This window comes from Tachypleus tridentatus, chromosome 13 (assembly GCF_004210375.1).
Source record: "Tachypleus tridentatus isolate NWPU-2018 chromosome 13, ASM421037v1, whole genome shotgun sequence".
NCBI lineage: Eukaryota > Metazoa > Arthropoda > Merostomata > Xiphosura > Limulidae > Tachypleus > Tachypleus tridentatus.
This window is the reverse complement of record NC_134837.1, coordinates 96,804,711-96,829,237: the sequence shown is the minus strand read 5'-3', so window position 1 is coordinate 96,829,237 and position 24,527 is coordinate 96,804,711. Positions and strand designations below refer to the sequence as shown.

Below are 24,527 nucleotides of genomic sequence, written 5' to 3'. Positions count from 1 at the left end.
CTTCGGATTTTGATACCAGTGGTAGACAGAGTACTAATAACACATTGTGTAGCTTTGTGCTTACGAACAAACAAACAAACAAGAAATTCTTACATTAACCTTGCTACTGCAGGATTTGCAACGTTTAGGAATCTGTTTGTAAGTGAATCTTAACGTGAAATAAAGCACTGTGAAAAATGTATCTCAGAATGGCTGTTATGGGTATTATAGGTATTGATAAGGAAAGACAACGTTTCGACCTTCCTAGGTCATCTTCAGGTTAAGAAAGAGTTTCTCGTTATCAAGAATGAAGCACTGTTAATGTTAAAACTACCCCCTTTTTGGAAGTTCTGGGCATAAATCTTTTTATTTAGTGAATCAAAAGTGTGCAATATGGTGTATTTCTTGGATAAATGTGTTGGCAGAACACAAATAGCCTATTGTATAACTTAGTGCTTAATTGCAAACAAACAAACAAGCAAAACACTAATATATAAATTGCGCTTTTCAAAAACTTGCAACATATTAGTTGTATCGCTAAATGCTAAAAAAATGAAAGTTATAGTGTAAACAATACGTTAATCGCTAGTAAATTTGATTTAATATTTATAAAGTGAGAGGTCTTATTATTGTTTATAAGACTAATCAAACGGAAGTATATGCGAAATATACTGAATGGCAAGTTCGAAGAATATAAATTACAACAAGTGTGACACTGATTGAAACGTAAAGATTAAGATATTAAAAACCACCATACCTTGTATGGAGGTATAATGTATAATAGAACATATCTAGTGAAGGATTAGCCTTGGATGGATTGGGTGACTGCCAGGGACCTATACACAAACGAAAATAATTATAAGCTAGATGCAATTTATAACTATTCTGTATATTTTTGTTAAAATTTAAATATAAAGTTATAAAATTAAAAATTTATATGCCATTAAAATATGAGTACCTAGCAACATTTTTATGCTATATTTATTGGTATACCATGTTACGAATGTAGTTTATCTAAATTTTGAATGCTAAGTCACTAAAATATCACATACACAAAAAAATGCCCATCTTGGATCGTGTCTAAGTTGCTAATAAAACACGAGCATACTGCCTTTGTTTATGTGCCATGCGTTTCTATGTTTTCAGGCAGCTAATTCTCAGGCAATTGTAACTTTATTTCATTGAATTTCTCTCAAAATGGTATTGTACGTAAATCATGGGGCTAAAAAAGTAAAGAACAACAAATATGAGAAGAGCAAAGAAACTGCTAAATTCTTAAAGCTAAATACATTTTTTGAAGCCAAACTCGCCAAAAAGACCAACACGTTTTTGTTATATTTGAAGCTATGGAAATGGAATCAACTTTAGGGACAACAAGGACAACAACCCAAATATTGAGTCTAAAAAATCTAATGTACATATACTGCTCTTACTTAGTGTCAGAGATATACATCGAATTGGACTGTGATGAAGATCTCGAATCAAAATAGAGAAACAATTCGTAAATGACATTGGTTTACGGAGACAAAAAAACATATCTGAAGAACTGAAAACTTTTGGATTGCTAAACATGGCCATTATTCAATGTTGTTTGAAAGATTTCTTCTCACATGTGCATCTACTGACAGAAGAGCATATTGAACTGATATGACTTTGCCACTCACCATCTGAGGAGACGATATACTTACTGTTTCCATCTAAATTGGCCCGGCATGGCCAGGTTGGTTAAGGCGTTCGACTTGCAATTCAAGGGTCGCGGGTTTGAATCCCGGCCGCACCAAACATGATCGCCCTTACCGCCTTGGGGGCGTTATAATGTGACGGTCAAGCCCACTATTCGTTGGTAAAACAGTAGCCCAAGAGTTGGCGGTGGGTGGTGATGACTAGCTGCCTTCCCTCTAGTCTTACACAGCTAAATTAAGGACGGCTAGCGCAGATAGCCCTTGAGTAGCTTTGCCCAAAATTAAAAAAAAACAAAAAACAAACAGATCAAACTAAAATAATATAGCAATATAAGTATCCGAAAAATGTCCGTTGCCAAAACGCATGCTAGTCTCTGGAATTAAAGTTACGAAACTTAAAAAACAAAACGGAATAACTGACTAGTAAGACATAAAAATACAATATGCCATACTCCCTATTGAAGATGGTATAACAAAATAGTATACCATAAAAATATAATGTGTAATCCTCCCTATTGGAGATGATATAACAAAAGAGTAAGCCATAAAAGTACAATATGTCACCCTCCCTATTGAAATGGTATAACGAAATAGTAAGCCATAAAAATACAATATGTCATCCTCCCTATTGGAGATGATATAACAAAAGAGTAAGCCATAAAACAGTTCAGTATTTTTGAACAGTTATTTTGTAATTCTCGTACTTATTTGCTATAATTGAACTGTTATAAAAAGGTTTTCGCATAATTTGATTCCATCAGCTGGAAAGCAACTCGTTTTTCAAGATAATTTCGTTTTAGCAAAGATGAAAGTAAAAATGCAAAATGCTGTAAGGTATAAGACGCTAATCTGGGAAATATTGTAATTATAAATGTGTATATATAGGTTTTTAGAAGATAGGCTAAAGGTTTAGGTTAAAACTCCTCATTTTACTGTTAAACTTTAAAATTAAATAAACTTTCAAACTAACATGTGCTTATAGGTTTTAGTTGGGTTCGGCTGAAGTCAGAGCAGTACTTCTTTTAAGTATTCTTGTACGATGTTATACACAACAAAAAACTTAAAAATCAAAATAACGTCACTATAACACAAAGTTAGATTGTATATTTATTAAGCCAAGAAAACACTAAGTTTGTGCAAGCTTTTACATTATCAATAAATAAAGATATATTGATCTTTAGTGAACTCAGTCACATTCACTGTCAAAATAATAATGTTTGTTTGTTCTTGAATCTCACGCAAAGTTACACGAGGACTATCTGCGCCAGTCCTCCCTAATTTAGCAGTGTAAGACTAGAAGGAAGACAGCTAGTCATCACCACCCACCGCCAACCCTTGTGCTACTCTGTAACCAACGAGTAATGGGATTGATTGTCATATTATAACGTCCCCAAGGCGGTAAGGGCGAGCATGTTTGGTGCGACCAGAATTCGAAACCGGGACTCTCGGATTACGAGTCGACCGCTTTAACACGCTTGGCAATGTTGGGCCGAAAATGGTTTAAGCTTATAATGAAATTTAAAACCAGAAAGAAACTGATTTTGTCTATTATGTAAACTGGACATTTAATAATGTACATGATGCTGTTTATATCAGAACTCTGTTGCTACTGTTCGAAAACGTCTTTGATATTCGAATAAGCATTTCCCCTGAATACAGGAAATTATATGCTTTGTATTAAACACGCCACGCGTGTGGAGTATGGTTCTCTAATTTAACTTTACTATGTAATTAATGTTTCTAGGTGTAAAAAAAATTGAATGTATTAATATATAAACTAAAACAAAATGGAGTTGTACAAATTAGGAGAGATACTGGTTGATTTTGTTCCTATAACAGTGCGCCCATCCACAACAACACAGTTAGAAACAGGATCGTGAAATAAAATAATTGCTTAAAATTGCTTGGTAAATCAAAAACTAATTGGATTTTTGAAGATATTAAGATTGAGAGCTGAATAATTTTATTTGCTTATTTCAGAATATTCGTTCATAGCCATCTCTAAATTTCGTTTGATGGAAACAATTAACAGCACGCACCGTCAAATTTTAGGCTTCGCTTATTTGATTGAATATTGTATTGGAATTTGAATTTCAGTCTTGCAGTCCACTCTCAATCACAAAATGCAAAGCGCCTTTTTTTGAGACAACAGGTAGAGAACCTGTTTTGTTTGTAATTAACTTTGCATTTAGCACGCAAGTACTTACAGTCTGGCTACTCGTCAAGGCATTCCCTATCCCTGTGATATGGCATAATAAAATTACATTATATTTTAGATTTAACAGAAGGTTTACTTTATAGGAACATAACGTTATCTTATAAGTAAAAGTAAAACAAACTCTGCATACTTTTCTATTCCTTTGATTTATCATGTGTCTGTATGTGAAGTTATAAAGGTCAGTCACTTTCCCTCAACCTTACCTTTTAATAACAAAAGTAACTTACTTATCAACCATCTTGTGTTGCTTATTTTAACTTTTTATTACATTGGAAAGGGCGCTAAGGAAAATGTGCAATATCATACGAATTACAACCTATGCTTTAGTAATGCAGTATATTAGATCAAAAACGGTTAACAAATTTACCTTTATCTTAGGGCCTATACTTGTTTCTATATAGTCTTCTCTTTTTGCATGTGACGTATATTCTTGACTGTGTATTGCACACTTCCCGCCTGTTCTCGAAAATTGCAGAGAATTATTGAAAGTGAGAATAAACAATATTTGTTTACCAAAACGTGTTAGAGTGTTCTTGAAAATTCAAGAAACTCGTGATTTGTATATAAAAACCGACGCACCGAGAGACACTAGTAGTAATATTGGTCGGCTACAGTCAGTTTGCTATAGGCCTACGAAGCTATAACTGTGATTAGTGTCTATTAATTGGAAAATTACACAATTGGACCAGGAAAGTTTATATATTTCAAACATTAGAAACCGTTTAACTTCAGTGACTTACTTTAGACATTATTATTTCTACGAGGATATTAAATATCTTCATTAATAAGGAGTGAACTTGTAAGTGGAGTGAGACCAATCAAGAAATGATAGCTAGATAGCTTAAATGGGATGCCACAATATTAACTCAAAATTAATTTGCTCTTTGTAGAATTGGATAAAATGTTCACTTCTATACCAGATATAAGAATCAGTATTGTGTGCAGAATTTGTAAAACTCTTGTGTATAAACCATCATTTGTAATAACTATTAGTAATAACTTATTATAAATTGTATTGTTTTGATTTATATATTAAAATATATTTATGTTAGAAAGAAAGATGAGTGTGTCAGTCTTGTTGACAAATACCATAAATTTGATACATATTAACTGTTAATTAACTTCTAAATTCAAATTTCTGGTTACTTGAAATAGTAATACGTTAACACGTGTAACGTAATAAGTTGGAGATTCTTCCAAAAAAATTTTAATATGTAACATAATAAACTGGGAGCTCTCTTCCGGGATCTGAATCCAAGAAAAAAATCCAAAATAAATTAATATCCAAATTATAATATGATTCATGTTTTGTCAATACCAACAAGATTTGATCATGTCTGACTATCAAGGTTTTATTTAATCAGCCTTCCTCAAATAATGAAAAATATATAACAAAAGTGAATTGCTTAAATTGCTAAAATCTTAGAATTAGAGATTAAAAAAGCAATGCGAAGAAATGAACTAAAGAAGTATATTGTTGAAATATTTATTACTCGATGATGATTTGTTGTCTGAGGAAGCATTACGGGAATACAGTAGTGTCTCCACTAGCCAATCAGAATTGAGTAGTAAGTTAGAAATCCAATTAAAATTCAGATGAATCGAGCTTCAACAAGCCTACATTGAAGCCCTGAAAGAGGAATTCCATATTAAAGCAGAAAGAGAAAGTAAACGTCTTAAGGTCAAAAAAGCTCGTATTGAAGTCAAAAAGGAAATTAGGCTGAAAGAAATAGAAGTCAGACTAAACAGTGATTGATCAAGGCAAAATAACAACTTTGAACTCAATCGATATATTAAAGTACTATCATTTAACGAATTTGAAAGATATGTATTATCTATATATATGTTCCAAACATTTTGAGAAAGTTGCCCAAACCATGGATTGGCCTACCGAAAATAGTAATTATTGTTACAATGTACTTTAACTGGTAAAGTAAAAAAAGTTCATGCTGCTCTCTCTCTAGAAGACTACACCAATTATGATAAAGTTAAAACAGCTGTTCTCAAAGCATACGAGTTAGTTCCATTTACCACAAGAAAAGAGTTAATGTCAAATCCAAGTCCAAAAGAGAAAACCAAGATTAGCAAAGAACTTCAACAGACACAGGAGGAGTTAACTCAAAACCACAAGAACCTGTAAAGAGCTTGAAATATTTGGACATTATTTGTAGGACCTTGCAAAAGAGAGAATTCCTCCCTCTAAAAAAATATCTCGTCCATATGTATGTAGCCAACTCTATCTTAAATAATTTACTTTTACTTCCAGTAATGACTATTTGAAACAGTGTAATCATTTTCGCTGTATTTTGTTAATATTATAAGTATTTTTCTTTTTGAGTTTCACTAAAATTGTATTTGGTTTCGATGTATAACGTGTATTTTTTCTTAATATTGAACTGCACTGAATATTTTCTGCTACTATCCTACCCTCTAATCTAAGTAAGGTATCTAACTACACAGATCAGTTTGTTTGTTTGGAAATTTCGCACAAAACTACTCGAGGGCTATCTGTGCTAGCCGTCCCTAATTTAGCAGTGTAAGACTAGAGGGAAGGCAGCTAGTCATCACCACCCACCGCCAACTCTTGGGCTACTCTTTTACCAACGAATAGTGGGATTGACCGTCACATTATACGCCCCCACGGCTGGGAGGGCGAGCATGTTTAGTGCGACGCGGGCGCGAACCCGCGACCCTCGGATTACGAGTCGCACGCCTTACGCGCTAGGCCATGCCGACACAGATCAGAGCCAAAATGTAACAGGGTAAATACCATAGTTAACTTAATATACTCGTCTTAGTACATGCAAACAAAAATAATTAAGGTTTGTTTGTGTGTTTCCTTTTGTGTTTCTTATTTCAGTTTTAAGTTTATTTATAGTACTTTTGATATCTAATTTCGACCAATGTAAGCAAACTTTAATATTTTTTTTATTTTATCAAAGCTTTAAATCTGGATTTTGCTTTTGTATATACCTTGTATGTATAGCTTTAGCTGAAATTTTTGTAATGATTTTTGGTTGTTATTCCTCAAGTTATTTTTAAATGCCAACATAAAATTGTGATTTGATTTGGTTATGACGGCCCCACATTAATGTATATTTAGAACTGTAGTATGTTTGGGCAATAAACTGCATCTTTGCTATATGACTTACCTCACGTAAAATTTTCGAAATTTTTCTTACTCCTACTACTACAGTATATTACCCACCTTTAAACACTGCTTTAGTTGTGTCAACTCACTAGACGTTGTTGCCAGTCTAGGCTGTTTCTGTTTTCTTATTGGTTTGGTAACACCAAACTGATCTTCCAAAGTTCCTAACAGCTATATTTGATGATATTTGAAAACGTTTGTGTTTGACTGAGAGAAATTGTATATAAAATAATAAATAAATGGGATATAACACTGAAATAAGGGGGGTAATAATTTTCAGTTGCATCATCATTCTTTGCTGAGTCAACAGATTTCAACTGTACCTTTAATTTATTCTCCATACAACAATGTACTTTAAATATGTATACTAATACCCACCAGCAAACACCATCTTGGGTTTATGTTATCTCACCAGTATTGTTGTGAGTCCATGTTAAAGTCAAAACATAAATATCCTTCATAACAAAAACTATTGGAAATTTAGAGTATTTAAACAAAAGCAAATCTTAGTCTAAAGAAAACTTCATTTATTCCTCTCTGTTTGAAAAATAAAAAATTCACAAGTGCCAACGACCTTTCCTTCACTGAGGCCTATTTGTCAGAAGTTATTATAAAATATCTTACAGTATAGTTTACATTTTTCATAACAATTAGGTTTAGGTCTACGATAGAAATACACTAATGTTCTCTAGTGGTTTTGGCATAAGAGCTTTTCATATTTTAATTTTTTGTCATTCTCAGTTTTTGATTTGCTATTTTCATGCATATATATATATATGTGTGTGTTTGTGTGTTAACAATGAAATCCCCACTGTCCCTATCTTCTGTTTAGCGAAACCACAACCTTGGATAAATCATGTTTTATTTAGTTCGTTCATATACATAGTAACCCTCCTCTTTGTTTATTTCCGTACGGAACGTACGAGGGCTGTTCAAAAAATACGCGGATTGACGTCATAACACAAAATGTACTTTATTTAGAAGTTACAGGTCTGGGACCCCTTCAAAGTACTCTCCTCCCCAACGCACACACTTATCCCAACGGTGTTTCCACTTGTTAAAACAGTCCCGGTACGCTTCTTTTATAATGTCCTCCAGCTCCTTCGTCGCATTTGCCTTAATCTCGGGAATCGTCTCAAATCTTCTCCCATTTAAGGGTCTTTTGAGTTTGGGGAACAAGAAAAAATCGCAAGGAGCAAGGTCAGGTGAGTAGGGGGTGGGGGGTGGGGAAGAACAGTGATCGAGTGTTTGGCCAAAAACTCACGAGTCCTGAGGCACACATTTCGCAGCAACGCGGTGCATCTTCAATTTTTCGGTCCAAATCTCGTAACAAGATCCAACTGATATCCCACACTCTTCAGCAAGCTCCCTGACAGTCAGACGTCGATTTGCCCGCACCAAAGGTGTTGATTTTGTCGACGTGTGGGTCGTCAGTTGACGTGGAAGGACGTCTAGGACGCTCATCATCTTCAATGGACTGTCGACCATCCTTAAAACGTTTATGACACTTGAAACATGCCGTACGCTTCATAGCAACATCACCGTAAGCCGTGTTAAGCAAAAGTTTCAGTCGCAGATTTTCCAAGTTTAACACAAAATTTCACAGTAAGTCGTTGCTCCTTCAGGTCATTGATTCTGAAATCCGCCAAACGAAACAATCGCACTTAACTTAAAACCGCGTAGCTAATACACAAATGAAGATATCTACAATCGGGAAATGGCGACATAATCAGCTGTGCAAACCTAGCGACACCAAGCGGATTCCCCTGGAACCAACTGGAGCCGCGTAATTCAAAGAGACCGCGTATTTTTTGGACAGACCTCGTATGTGCGTATACATCTTCAGAGCACTCAGATTTTTGTTGTAATCTCAGTTATACCTTTAAGATTTTACTTCGTTGAGGTTTCCGTAAAATAGTGCACTTCATCCGATTTGAAACTGATGAAACACAACATCTGATAAAAAAATCATTTGCTCTCTTCTCTTCAGTTTCTGTTTCTAGTTTTCCGATTTTATAGTGGATATTTGTTTTCACATGAGCATTACTTATTTGAATTTTTCAAGGAAAATAGAGCATGTTACAGAAACTCTCTTATCGCCAATTTACGATATTTCACTGTTACAAAGCTGGACTGTAAAAGTAAGGACTTTGAAAAAAGTACAAGAGAGAAAGTTTTAACATCAGATATCCATTGGTTCTTAGAAGCGCGCACAGAAATCGCGTTGAACCCATCAGATAATATTTAAATATTGAACAGCCCGCCTCTACAAACATCTATAAACATGACGTAGTAGTATCATGCATTGAAGCGCCACCTTTATAAGTTACGCATTCCAGAACACAATGGTCTATTAAATGATTGGGTGGGTTAAAAGTTTGTCAAAATGAGTCTCGCGTAGAGTCTTGAATTATAAAGGCCACCTGAACAAGAACACGAGCTCGGTACCAGACTCAGTAAACTTGAAAAACTTGTTCTACCAACCAGAGAGTGAATGCTTGGCTGGCCTCCCATTCTTTTGAGAAGGGTACCGTTACATGTGGCACCTTCGAGAAAAAAGATTATGGAGGAGACCTTTCTGCTCTTTTGATCTAGTCTCGCTTCCACTTGTAACTTGATCGTACATTCTAAAGAATACACAGAAGAATTACCTTTGTCTTTTCCAGGTGCACTTCAGATTTATCTAATATTAAATACTTCAGAAAGTTATTTATCAAGCATTTTAACAGTTATTGGAATTAAGTTGGTAGAGCATATAATGAACAATTCCCAGTGAATGAATATTTTTTTCAATACCACAGCAATCAGTTGCAATTCTGAATTCCTAATGAAGTTTTAAAACGAAAGGGTGAACATTAAAAACAAAAACGTTTTCGTACATATTTCTATTGTGTGAAAAACAAAAACAAAAAACTAGTTGTAGTGCTCACATCTTGCAGGTTATATTTTTTTATTTGAACATTTGGATGTTGTTGATTGTTGTTTTACTAGAGTGGGATTTTTACGTTATCATCTCTATAAACATCCAGGAACAGTCCGTTAAAATTCAAACTTCTACCATCTCTACAAATGAGCAGGAATTGTTCATTAAGATTCAAAATTATACCATCTCTGTAAACAAAAAAGAACAGTTCGTTATAATTCAAACCTATACCATCTCTACAAACAGCCAAGAATAGTCCGTTAAAATTCAAACCTCAACCACCTCTACAAATGGACAGGGACAGTCTATTAAGATTCAAAAGTCTACCATCTCTATAAACAGCTAGGAACAGTCCATTGAGATTCAAATCTCTATCTTCTCTATAGCCAGGTACGAACAGTTCATTGAGATTCAAATCGATGTTTACACTGCTATATCTAGAGAAGTTAGGCACTCATCAATATCCTACCACCCACCACCCCTACTTATAATGTAGTTACAGCTTGAAGTGCAAGGAATATTTGAGGTATTGCATGGATTCGATCCAACTTCGTAAATTCCAAAACCCAGATCTCTATCACAAGGTCAACTCGTGCGTTTTACGAATGAAAAAAATATAGAGAAAATGTTTGTCAGATTTAACAATAAAGCGAACACTCAGCCATCGTCACCAGATTGTTTGTTTGTTCGTTTTTTTTAATTTCGCACAAAGCTACACGAGGGCTATCTGTGCTAGCCGTCCCTAATTTAGCAGTGTAAGACTAGAGGGAAGGCAGCTAGTCATCACCACCCACCGTCAACTCTTGGGCTACTCTTTTCCCAACGAATAGTGGGATTGACCGTCACATTATAACGCCACCACGGCCGAAAAGGCAAGCATGTTTGGTGCGACGGGGATTCGAACCCGCGACCCGCAGATTACGAGTCGAACGCTTTAACCCACCTGGCCATGCCGGGCCTGTTACCAGATTATTTACCAAATTGTCTGGAATTACCTTGTAAAACTATGAAGTACATATATAGCAAAACTGTGTAATATATACAACAGAACGAGCTTGTAAAACTATGTAAGACATATATTTATATAGCATTTAATTCTCTCTACTCTTACAAATTTTTGTTCTTGTTTTTAAAAAAGTATGTAATACACACACACACTCATATATATAGTAGAAGTCTTATAAAAGTATGTAATACAAGTGACACATATATGTCTAACAGAAGTCTTGTAAAAGTATGTAATACAGAGACATATATATGTTTAACAGAAGTCTTGTAAATCATGTAATACACACACATATATATAGCAGACGTCCTATAAAAGCATGTAATACACATACATATATATAGCAGAAGTCTTATAAAAGCATGTAATACACAAAGACATATATATATAGCAGTAGTCTTGTAAAGGCATGTAATATACACACACATATATAGCAGAAGTTTTGTAAAAGCATGTAATACACACACATATATAGCAGAAGTTTTGTAAAAGCATGTAATACACACACATATATATATATCAGAACTCTTGTAAAAGCATGTAATACGCACATGTATAGCAGAAGTCTTGCAAAAGCATGTATTACACACACACACATATATATATAGCAGAAGTCCTATAAAAGCATGTAATACACATACATATATATATATATGAAGTCCTATAAAAGCATGTAATACACATACATATATATATATATATACAGAAGAAGCATTTTCAAAGCATGTAATACACACACATATATATAACAGAAGTCTTGTAAAAGCATGTATTACACACACACATATGTATATATAGCAGAAGTCTTGTAAAAACATATAATACACACACATATATATAGCAGAAGTTTTGTAAAAGCATGTAATACACATATATAGCAGAAGTCTTGTAAAAGCATGTAATACACATATATAGCAGAAGTCTTGTAAAAGCATGTATTACACACACACATATGTATATATAGCAAAAGTCTTGTAAAAACATATAATACACACACATATATATAGCAGAAGTTTTGTAAAAGCATGTAATACACATATATAGCAGAAGTCTTGTAAAAGCATGTAATACACATATATAGCAGAAGTCTTGTAAAAGCATGTATTACACACACATATATATATATAGCAGAAGTATTGTAAAAACGTATAATACACACACACATATATATTGCAGAAGTTTCTTGAGATGCAATACATATATTTATATAGCCTTTAATTATCTTTGATCTTACAGTTTTGTTGGTTTTTTTTAGAAGTCGTTACTACCAGCTTGCAGCTTTTTGTTAACTTGGTATATTTTTCTCACTCACTGCAGTTCGAAATCCATCTATTAATGGGTGATAGATAAGTAAAACGATAACATGTTTGACGAAAAGCTAATAAAGTTTCAACTTATTTTTTAAAAGGTTTCTTCAATTTGTTTATTTCACAGATATCATACTATTAACTACAACGCATCTTGCAAAGTTTAATTTTTCCCATTAGATTATCCTAAACAAAATAAACTACTATCTTGTTACCCAGAACTGAAGAAAAAGCACTAAGAGACCAAGCTTCGTGATTTGTAATGCACAACCACGCGCACGAAACGTAAACAGCAAACATGATTTTTTTTTGCTCCTCTCTCATGATGTTTACCACCCATAGATACAAAATGGATTGTGCCTATTGGCTGTTAGTGTTAGAGAAGTATTTGGCTTAAGAAGTCCGATTCTCTGGTCACACGGAAGAGAACTGTGTTAGAGAACAGGTGGGTTAAACGCGTGTTAGGACGTACAAACTGTGTTTTAGAGCAGCGTATATTTAAGCTTTATTGTCTGTGCTCTTTTTAGCCTAGAGGCCCTTGCTAACCTACAAACTCACGTTTGGTGCAGCAGTTGCGGCAATTATTGCTGCAGGAAATGGTGAACAGGAAAAAACGGCACTGACGGCGCCTGTCTATCGTAGTGAATACATACTTGGAGCCAATAGCACAGATGGAAGCCCAACCAAGCAGCGAAGGATCTTATATACACAGCTAGTTAAAAAAAACAACAAATAAATCTCACTACCACTCCTGTTATTAGCGGGAAATTCTGAAAACACAATAATCTGTGCGACCGTTACTTACATGCACGGCCCAATGTCGTGGAGTAACTTCACCAGGGTGGAGGTGGCACAACCACAAACTTCATCTGGTTCAATTAAAGGTAGGTTTAATAATAAAAATAAAGGTGTATAGTTACTAAAAACTAGGCTGGGTAGTGTTGTTTGTTTTTATTTAGGGCCAAGAAGTTATGGCTGTACATTATAAAGCGTAAGATGAATGTTTGTTTAAACGAGAAAAAACAAAAAAAACTTCCGTTTTCTAATTATTGTTCAATATAAAACAATCAGAGACATTCCGCGTGAGTGAGGAAATAATATTGCTGGCGCGAGGCTCAGTCTCGTAAAACTAAAAATAATTTTGTCAGTATAAACTGCGATTTGTTGTTTGATCGTTTGAATATCCACGTAGTTATTAACAGTTACTTTTTTTTACTTTTTAAAAGAAACTTGTAATCTAGCCAACGCTACATTGTTTTATATATATATTTGTAATACTACTGTTTTCGTCATAAAACGAGACTGTACTAAACACTTGAAACTGGCTTGTGTAGCGAGCCAGCCTATCGTGATTTACTATCGCTAATAGGTTCTTAGGTGTTAATATTACTGCCTTTGTTTTTCTCTGTTGAAGTTGTTGTTGGTTGTTTTATTCGCTCTAAAAACGAGGATATCAGCTTACTAGCTCATCTACAACAGTCTGATTTTTACTGAATCATCTTAGTAAAATTAATTTAAATAATAATTAAATAAATATCTTTAGAAGTAACTCGTTACATGCTTTTCACGCATTTCATTATCCGGATTTGTAAATTATTTAAATAATGTTGATAATAATTACTTTTATCTCATTTGATCTCGTTTACATCATACCATAGCAGTTGATATAAATAGATGTTAGAGCCCTATTACTACAGCTACGTCTGTCGTTTTTTGGTTGACCAGATGTTAGACGAAGGTTCTCATTGGCACTTAATTATAATGAACCTCCCAGTTGTAGTGTGGTTGGTTGACAAATTATGACATGTTCGTCTTTCCTGTCACTCACAAGCTCTCAAAATTTATAGCTTGAATATTAGACAATATATTACGAAAACAGCGTGCATTTGTGAAGTGTAAGAATACGGACAGGACACAGAAGTTTGGCACTTTACATGCATGTTGTGTTTTCATGCTTGTTGTGTTTTCATGCTTGTTATTTGGTGAACAGCATCGTTTAATTAGTTTTTGTAACTGCTTTAAAGGTTTTTGTTGTGTATCCATTAGTTATGTAATTAACATGATCATGTCTCAGTTTCAGAAATGATTTGTACATTTGAGATTTTCATGTAAATACACCACTTTTAATAATGGGAAAGTATAAGAAAGATCTTTGCAATTAGAAGTTTCCGTTTTTCGCGTAAAATATTTAAATTGAATCAAATAAAATAGAAAGCTAGTTTTAATGTTCTTCGTATGGTTGGAAATTTGAGATGTTCTATTAATTTGGTGAAATAATGAAGTATTATTTAATTCAGTTAATCAAAACTTTAATTAAAATATTTCGTTTTACTTAGGAAGATATAGTAACACTTGAGTGTTAATGGTTAGTGTATTTCAGAACTGTTTATTCTAATTTGATTAAAGATATACCTTTAAACAATTGCTAGTTTTTAACTTTAAAACTACCAGTTTAGTGATAAACGTATCACCGCTTTACTAATTACCTACTTTCGAAACATGTTATTTAGGTTTCTTTAGATATTCGGCATTTGGTAATTCGTGAATTGTTAATTTTCGTCTTAATTGAAAAGGAAAATGTTACAGAGCTGTTTACAAATGTTGACATGATATATATTATGGACATCTTCGTCAGTATTCGTCTTTGACGTAAATTTTGACAGATGGACGTGTACAGTAACCTATTTTGCATATGATTGAAGAAAGAACGGTGTTTGTGGTTACAATAGCAAAGGCGTAACATCAAAAACTGCTTTTAATTTTGCCCTTACGATAAAATTAAAAATTATTAAAGACCATGTTTTCATCTTAACGACAAACCGTTTTTTTTATGACTTCAAACTTGCTCCATCCTGACCGTATGGCTACTGGACTTGTTCTCATATTACAAGCTACGAGTTCTTCGAGCATTATAAACGACGTAGAAATAAAACAAAATGTATCGTGTAACCTCACCGTCGTAAAACACATCGCTTTAGTCCTACCGTTACTTGTCTGACTTGGTGTAGGTACTTTGATAACGAGCAACTTGTTTTCATAACTGTCCCAGATTGTGGCACATATCAGTTAGCACTTTTCAGCAGTTTGATGCGACGTAATGTGTGCACCAGAAATAACATTCGCCAAGTGTTTATGAATTATTGTGATTGGATTACTTAGACATGTACATATAATTTCCGTGGTGAAATCCAACTTTTTATTTGTTGGTGCGAAAAAAAACGTTTAATTTGTTTGTATTTGCAGATATAGATTTTTTTGTTTTTTTTTTTATAAAGCAGAATACTCTCGTGAACAAGTACTTTATTCTCTTGCGTTTCATTGGTAGAGAGAGGCAGGCAGATCTCAGCGAAAATATGTTGGTTATGTTCAGGCTGTACCAAACACTGCTTTCAAGAGTATTCTGTCACAAGTACATGAATATTGTGCGATTTGATTTTATTATAAAGAAATTATACTGAATAGTCAAACTGAAGTTTATATTTTTAGAAAAACGATAACCGACTGTGTGTTTTATTTTGAGGTTTAAATTGACTGTAACATGTTATAGGAGAGCTTTGTAGTGTGGCATTGGAGAAACTGTTTAGGTGACTGCTGTGATACTTGTGAAGAGGTTACTGCAAATAACTGTTATAAATATACATATATATTATTGCATATGTTATGAGAGATTATTATGATACCAGATGTTATGACAGATGAATGCATTATGTTAATAGTGAGGTTAGGGCGGATGAGTTATACTTTGGTAATGAAAAGGTTATGGCGGATGACTTTTGTAGTTTGATGAGGGAGATGTTATGGTAAATTACTGTATAAAAGAGCTTAAAAGCATATAGTCAAAAACTTCTTGTTAGTTGTGGGATAAAGGATGTCTCGAAAATTGAATGATATTTTGACTTTGCCTGAGATTAGACCATTGTAAACGACTATTTTCATGTTCATGTGTGTGTTGGGTTTTATGTTAAGATTAAATAGATATTATGGGAAAGGTAAGATTAGATAACGTTACTACAGAGTGACTTAAAATCAATATTGTGATAGTTGCTGACATAAAGTGTTAGGATACGTTAAGCTCTCCTTATTTAGACCTTATAATAGCAACGTAATGCAGTTTTTATCTTCAGAGAATTAGGTGTTTTTTTATGGAACTTGCTCCTATAGAATGTCGCTAAAAATAACTTTGCGGGTCCACCAGCCCTCCAACCTGCTGTGAAGGCTGCACTTTCTGTTGGTTCCCCTCACGCACAAATCTCATACTTCAAAACTTGTCGAAATTTGCCCACAAAATATATTTGCCTTATGTAACGTAATTAGGTTCCAGGAACATCATGTTGACCTAATACAAAACAAGTTGACTCGCAAAATAGTGTGTTGATTGACCTTTTAAAATCAATTCAACTTCAAGGACAATGTATTCACCTAACACAAGTCGACTCCAGGAAAACTAAGTTGACCTAATACACATCGTTTCCAAAAGCAATGTGTTCATCACACAAAGATTTTTCCCCCCACATTTCAACAAAGAACCACCTGCTTGCTATCAGTCGTTTACCTGTGATTGGTTAGCTGACGAAAAATAGAGTTAATTACTGCTTTTACTGATATATGGCTAATGTCCCTGTGATTATATATTTGAAATGGTTTAAATATATGGTTTTACTCTACATGTATAGAGAATAACACGAAAAGTTAGTAATAAGTATGAAAGATAAACATTGTATTGTATAAATAATATAAACATATGGAAACATCACTGTTATTCATCATCCTATGTTGCGACGTTTTACGTTAACACTAAGTTTAAAACTTCACTCTTTTTGTTATGATTACAACAGATGTGTTCTACAAACACTACGTACAGAAACGTGTAGCAAACAATGCTTACAAAAGAGTATTTACTCGAAGCGCCATAGAACAAAGTAAGAGAAATTTCCCCGTGTTTATTCATAAAATCGTCCGATTAAGTTGTTTTGTGTTAGTAAAGCATCAGTTAGCTTTGATTGCAAATTGCTTATGACGTATGTATATTGTATTGAGTAATTGTACAGTAACGCTTGTTCTAACGTTCATTAAAGATAACTTATCAAAAGAGTGAACTTATCTACTTTTTTTTTTTTTGTAAATAACGTAGGAAACTCCAGAAGTAATTAGTGTAATTAATTGCAACATTGACGGTATATATTTTTCTTAATTTTGTATCTGACACTTATGGTGTGAGTAACTGCGAAACGAACAAAGTCATGGCTACACAAACACTTTGGCGCATAAGTATTTCAAACAAATGCGGTTACAAAAAGCCAGTTGGATTCATGTAGACTCTTAACGGTACTATTTTAGGGCAGAAGAAGAGATGTTATAGTAATAAGTTTTTCTATACTTTTGATTTACTTTGGTTTGGTTTGTTTTTAATTTCACGCAAAGCTACACGAGGACTATCTGTGCCTCTTGACTTAGAATTTGAAATTAAAAAAAAATTAAAGCACTCGAGTTCGAAACGGATTTATACTTAATTTACACAGTTCATAAAAAAAGTAATTCATGTTTTTTTGCTTTGTTAAATAAGCACGAAATGTTCTAAAGGTGAACATGAACACACAAAATATGATTTACGTGCATCAGTGCTGAGCGTAATTCAATAGTGTTTTTATTTATTATTTATAACTGTAATAAATGGTCAAAAACTGATGCATTGTACCAGGAACTTGGCCTGGCATGGCCGAGCGCGTAAGGCGGGCGACTCGTTATCCGAGGGTCGCGGGTTCGCGCCCGCGTCGCGCTAAACATGCTCGCCCTCCCAGCCGTGGGGGTGTATAATGTGACGGTCAATCCCACTATTCGTTGGTAAAAGAGTAGCCCAAGAGTTGGCGGTGGGTGGTGATGACTAGCTGCCTTCCCTCTAGTCTTACACTGCTAAATTAGGGACGGCTAGCACAGATAGCCCTCGAGTAGCTTTGTGCGAAATTCCAAAACAAACAAACAAACCAGGAACTTAGAATGAAACACGAGAAGTGATGGACCTGACGCACATGATATACTCAGACTAGGACGAAAACGAAACGCTAATTATGTACAAGATAAAATGAGTACAATTTTACATTAAATTTTACTAAATTTTCAACCGTATGAATTAAATAGAACTATAAACGATCGTTTATTACGAATTACCGTGTGATTTATTGATACGGTGTTCGCTACTTTAATACTGCATACTAGCGCTTTTAATAAACTCAACAGATCCACATATATATATATTTACAACAGGTATTATTAGATATTTGTTGTTTACCGGTCCAAAGACGCTTCCAGTAAACAGATAGGGCAGTGTTTCTCAATTGACGGACCACCTACCTGCCCCACCCCACCCACTTTTGCTTGCCATCACAAGAAAAAGACAGAATTACTGAAAATAATGACTTTGACCTTGGTGTTGCGGGTCAGTGACTCGCATTTTGTACCAGCTCGTGGACCCCATTGAGAGCTCTTTGTACCACTAGTGGTTCGAGGACCACAGTTTAAGAAAATATCAGCTATAACATCACAGTTAGTTCTATTCAAACTTATGATAGTGTAGTTGTAATTTTATGTATTTTGTGAAAATCGAGTATTAACCTCTACCAGTAGTGATATTCTTGTAATATGCATATGTAGGTGTTTTTACCAAGATGAATAATAACACATTTGTTGTAAACCTCATGAATCATTGCTTTTAATAAAAATAAGAAAGTTCATGTTCAGACATTATGGATGAGTAATGTTGAATTTGTTTTAATACCTATTCAGAGGAGCTGTGTTGTTGTAATTATAAGTTATGTACGTATTGTATTAACCTTGTGTTTTGTAAGAATCACGAATAACAAATTATTTACCACAAGTTTAATATACTTATGTTTAGAATACTTTAGGGTTATCAATATTATAACCATAAGGTGTTTAATGCTAGTTCTGGTCATTGAATTAAAATATACATACTTTTAAGCCATGGATGAATAAATGATAATATTATCTGTAGTTTTAGTTCTATATTACTTTGTTACGAAATGTACTTATACGTATCACATTTGTTAGGTTATAAAAATAGCACTGTCATGTGCTGTAAATTATTGTATTTGTGGCTTGTATTTATGCAGAAAGTATGGTGACTCGTGAAAAAACGTTCTGAATAATTGAGGTATTGAATTATCCTGGTAATCATACTTTGATTATTCTCGCGCTACATAATTGACGTCAACCGTTAGAACATTTTTGTTGGATTTCGCGCCAAACTAGACGAGAGATACTTACTTTAAACTAGAAAAGGGCAGCTAATCTGAGCTACCCACCGCCAACTTCTCTTACAGACCGAATAATGGGATTTGACTTTCACACTTCTAATATACCCACGGCTTCAAAATGCGAAACGTGATGTTTTTTTTGTAAAATGATATGCACACAAGTTAGTCTGGCACGCTAACTACTGACCGCGCTTGACCGTTGGTTGTAATTTAAACAAGCATTGCATCTGTTGCTTTGCATGTTGAAATATTGGGACTAAATATTGGTCTACACTATGGGGGAGACTATTTGTAGTTGGTTTGCTCTGCATCGTGGTTGGTTTTGGTAAATTCTCAGTGTCGTTCAAATTTGGTATATATAGAAAGAGTGAAAACGAACACGTGATTTCTTGTTCAGTGACGTAATTTTTACAGTATTAAATGAGCTGTATTGTGTTTTATATTACAGTACGATAAACTATTCAACATTTTCACACCTGTAGAATGCCTTTATTAAGCGCGTTCTTAAACTTCGTTCTCGTGACAGATTTTGTTAAGCAAAGGAAGCTTGAGCATAACAATATGTGCGTGCCTTTTATTTGTTTAGCATTGTGTCACTACTTGTTTCTTTATGCCGGATGAGTCATAGCGATATTCTCAATCAAGGAAAACGAAATTACCAAATCTTTCTTCAGCACTAAAATATATTTAACTGATTACTGAATCGAAATTAGCATTGTTACCTCCGCTGCTGAAGTTGGACGTAGTTTATGTTTTCACCCGTATTTTTTTCTTTGTGTTTGTCAACAAGAGTTCTGAAAAGTAGTTTAATGGATTTCTAAGAGAGGTGGTATATATTTGGACTGTGACTCAGCTTAGAAGTGATTTGTTTCCGGTGGGTCAAAGATAAAATTCACTGCAAGGTTACGAAAATACAGAAATTCCCTATGTTAATACGGGAGCCATTTTTTCACACTATGTGTGCTCTATAACTCAGTAAAAAGTGATCGAATTTTGACAAAACTTGGTGGATTTATATATAATATTATTCTTCAGTGTCTTGCCAAAAGTCGTCTGTATCCGTTTATAATGACGGACATATGGACACACATTCCTATTTTTTAGATCTGATTATGACCAACGCTGTTTGGCGAATGTGTGCTCTTGACTGAGTGCTTCTCTATTTAGTAACTTTATGTGTGGTTTCAGTACATCAAAAGAGGGGCTAGTCTTTGTACGTTAAGCACGTTATATTTTAAATTGTTGCACAAAGGAGTGTAATGTTCACAAACTGGTCTATCACACATTAAAATATATAACACATATTATTCAAATGGTGTGATTATAACGTAATACAAGTTTGTTTGTTTTGTAATACCTCTTTTTACTCAAATTCATATTTTCACCTTCAGAATGAAACGTGCTACACTAATATAGAATATGTTTGAGTAGTTTAGTCATTCATTATTATGTTGACTGTTTATTTTATTGACTGCTGCAGCTGTCTTTCCCGTGTAGAAGTTTGTTTGTTTGTTTTTGTGTTTCGCGCAAAGTTACACACGGTATATCTATGCTACCTGTCCCTAATTTAGAGGGCATCTAGTCTTCACCACCCACCGCCAACTCTTGGGCTACTCTTTTTACCAATGAATAGTGGGATTTACTGAACATTATATCTCCCCCCACGGCTGAAAGGCGAGCATGTTTGGTGTGACGGAGATTCGAACCCGCGACTCTCATATTACGAGTCTATCGCATTAACCACCTGGCCATGCCGGACTTACGATTTATGTATCTTCACGAAATCTGGCAAACTTTTAGTGGACATTATAAGTATTTAGTACAGAAAAAATCAGAATTTCTAGTAAAGTATTTTTAGGTTGAAAATTATTGTTTTGATATATGGAGCAAAGAAGTCATTACTTTACTCCGAGAGTAAAGCGATTTTCATGTTAAGATTAAAGTACTTTTCTCCATATAAAAATTGAGAACATTATTTTCTGTAATCACTAAAATTTCGAAATAAATTTCCAACTTTTTTCGATAAATCTTTAATTTTATCTGCTATATTCACTAAGCTAATTTTATGCGAAGTCGGTCAGTTTAACCGGCCTCGTAAACGCTGTAAAAATAAATCAAAATTATATTTTTTTCTTTCTAGAATTATTCAAATTTTAGTAGAAAGCTACATTTATAACTTAAAACTCTTAACTTAATACATCTGTTCGTAAATAAGTTTCATTGTCAAGGCTGTAAAGCTTTGTAACAAACTGTTGGTAAAACTTCTGTATCTAGTACTTATAGTATCAACCTTAGTATGTACTTATATATACAAACATATTAAAGCGTGTGTGTGTATATACAAGTTTATATTCTTATATATCTCCCACCCTGAATTTGTGGAACATAATATGATATTTGTGAAGGAAGGACAGACCACAGAAATTTTTGGATTTGTGTTTGGATATAAAATCTGTTATTACATGGTATCTTTTCATTAGTGAACTTGATATTTTTAAGTTAGCCTTAAAAACATAAAATCTCACATTTTACTTACAATAGGTACTGACAGTCACTACTGTTTATACTGTGAAGTTGAGGACAAAGGAAAACTGAGAAACGCATAATTCTACTACCTTGAAGGTAAAGCGCATTTCTCCCATGACGCCATTTGTTGGGGTAACCAGTATATGCATCTATCTATAGGTTGTTTCTATTAATAAACGACAAAGCATGTCCGGTTTGTAGTATTCCAGTATATGGCTATGCCACACTTCCTCATTGGTTTAGGAAGAGAACCCAGAGCTGTGACTTTCTCCATTGAATAATAAAATAATGAGTATTCCACTTATCAGAGTTAAAAATAATTTTAAACAGCATCTCTGAAGTTTCTTAATGTTCAGTATTCTCTACCACCTTGTGATCTGTGGTAAATGGATGATTTGTTAAAATATTTTGTGTTGGAGTACAGAGCCTTCACTCCTTCATGATTCGGTAGTTAGCTGTGATGCAAAAGGCTGGGGTAATCGAAGAGGCTGGTGCACTCTAGGATACTGATGTTGAATATATTATTAGATGGCTGTATGTCCGAGAAGGATAGATTTTAAACTAATTGTGCGTACGTATATATACACACAGAGAGAGAGATGTACAAACATACATCTTGGGAATTAATTAATTTTATTACATTGGTACAAATTAATGTGATGAAAACAATTAGTGACTTGTTCTTGAACGTTGGTATATTTTGGTGTTAGTTTACTGGTAAACATTTGGTTAAATAATATGAATGGGAGAGATGTTAACAGATGGTGGAATTTTCAAACGTACATTTTTTACTAAAGACCACGTCATAGAAAACTGTTGCGTTATTATAAATTGGTAAGATCAAAACATTTTGTTTATTTACCAGAACGACAGTTAGGTGTACATTTTGCTAAACAACCAGGTCAGAGACCTCTACTGCTCAGTTATAGCCATCTTTAACTTTGAATAGCAGACCAGAAGAAAAGTAACTGGGTTACAGCACCCCTTTACTTGAAGCGAAATTACCTGGCTTTCTTTTAGTGCAGGCCTATTTGCTATAACTATTTTTTATGAGCTTTAGAGGTATTGATAAACAGTAATTTATTTTTTTTAAATACTTCTTACGCTACACCCACTTGGTTTAAGTTGTAAAACTCTGCTGAGGATACGCACAGGATATGTGGTGTTTTTTACGTACAAAATAGAAATTGTTTCCTAGCTTGCAGGTGTTTGTTATGTGAAGTTAAAATGTTAAACTGTTTATTTTTTTGTTGATAACAGACAAATCTTAGCAAGCTGATGTAAAATAAACACAACTCTTGTAAAACGCCGGCTAACTACAACTGGTATTAATGTTTACAAAATCTATGTTTCAATAATGTGTTTCTGTACTAGCTGTTGAAAACATGTAACCATTATTCTTGAAAGGACTGTATGACACACATACCTTAGTCACAGATGGCTACTTGACGTACCAGCAAAGCTGTTTCATTCGGTCCTTTTTTTATCATATTTTATTTTGGCCAGACTGTGAAAATGGAAACATAAAACAGAACCGTAATATTGGCTAGATAAACAAAACAGTATAATTGACTTCGTCTGTACTTAGCTTTACGAATTAAAATTTAAATATACTGAATGCACGTGGCATGAGTGTGTGTGTTTTATTTCTTATAGTAAAGCTACATCGGGCTATCTGATGAGTTCACCGAGGAGATTCGAACCCTTGATTTTAGTGTCGCTGTACCAGCGGGGGACAGGGGGCATGAGAGCGTATTTGTAGCGAAGTATGTTCTCGGCTATGGGATAAATAGGAAATCAGGTTTAATTAAAGAAAACGTGTTTATATTTTGCCAGACCTACTTGAGAACTGAGCTAGTTGCTTTTAATGAATACCTCCACTTATTGAAGGTTTTTAACTTCGATATATAATTAATGTTTTTCAATCAATACATAATAAAAAAAAACATTAAAAAAGTTAACTAGTGATCTTTTGTGATAATATATTTAGCTTATGATCTTAAAATATCTCGCATTATTCCTGTATCGACCATAAATTGGCTATCTCTCTATTGTATACAGAGGATGAAAGCATATCTATCACAAAATGGCGGCCAGAGCCAAACCGTTAATTCATTTTGAAATATATACAACAAACTTTCTTTTATGCCATTGTAAATACTAATGATCAACAGGTTATCGTTCACTCTCTATATATTCATCTATGTTATATTAACTATTGCAGGAATTTTTATTTACCTTTATAGAATTATTTTCGAATTTTCAACCAGGTTTTATAACCACGTACAATGTTAAATTCGGGTGAGATGACTGCTCACTGTGTCCATTACAACTATAGTAGATTTATACAAAAACATAGACGGCGCTGTTTAGTTTCATTGTTTGCGTTCAAAAGTGAGATTTCAATGTACTTTTTTATTTTTTCTCTGTCTTTGAAAATTAATTTTCTTCAAGAGATCTGAAA

General features: G+C 33.9%; 1 protein-coding gene across 2 annotated transcripts in view; it reads left to right on the top strand.

The window, feature by feature from the left end:
* The first annotated feature begins 12,651 nt into the window (after positions 1-12,651).
* Positions 12,652-24,527, top strand: part of LOC143237456 (putative nuclear hormone receptor HR3) — a 69,602-nt gene continuing 57,726 nt past the window's right edge. For both annotated transcript variants that reach the window (XM_076476729.1, XM_076476730.1), the window contains exon 1: positions 12,652-13,150. In XM_076476729.1, coding sequence (XP_076332844.1) covers positions 13,072-13,150 — 79 coding nt within the window. In that variant the 5' untranslated portion in view covers positions 12,652-13,071. The remainder of the gene's footprint in view (positions 13,151-24,527) is intronic.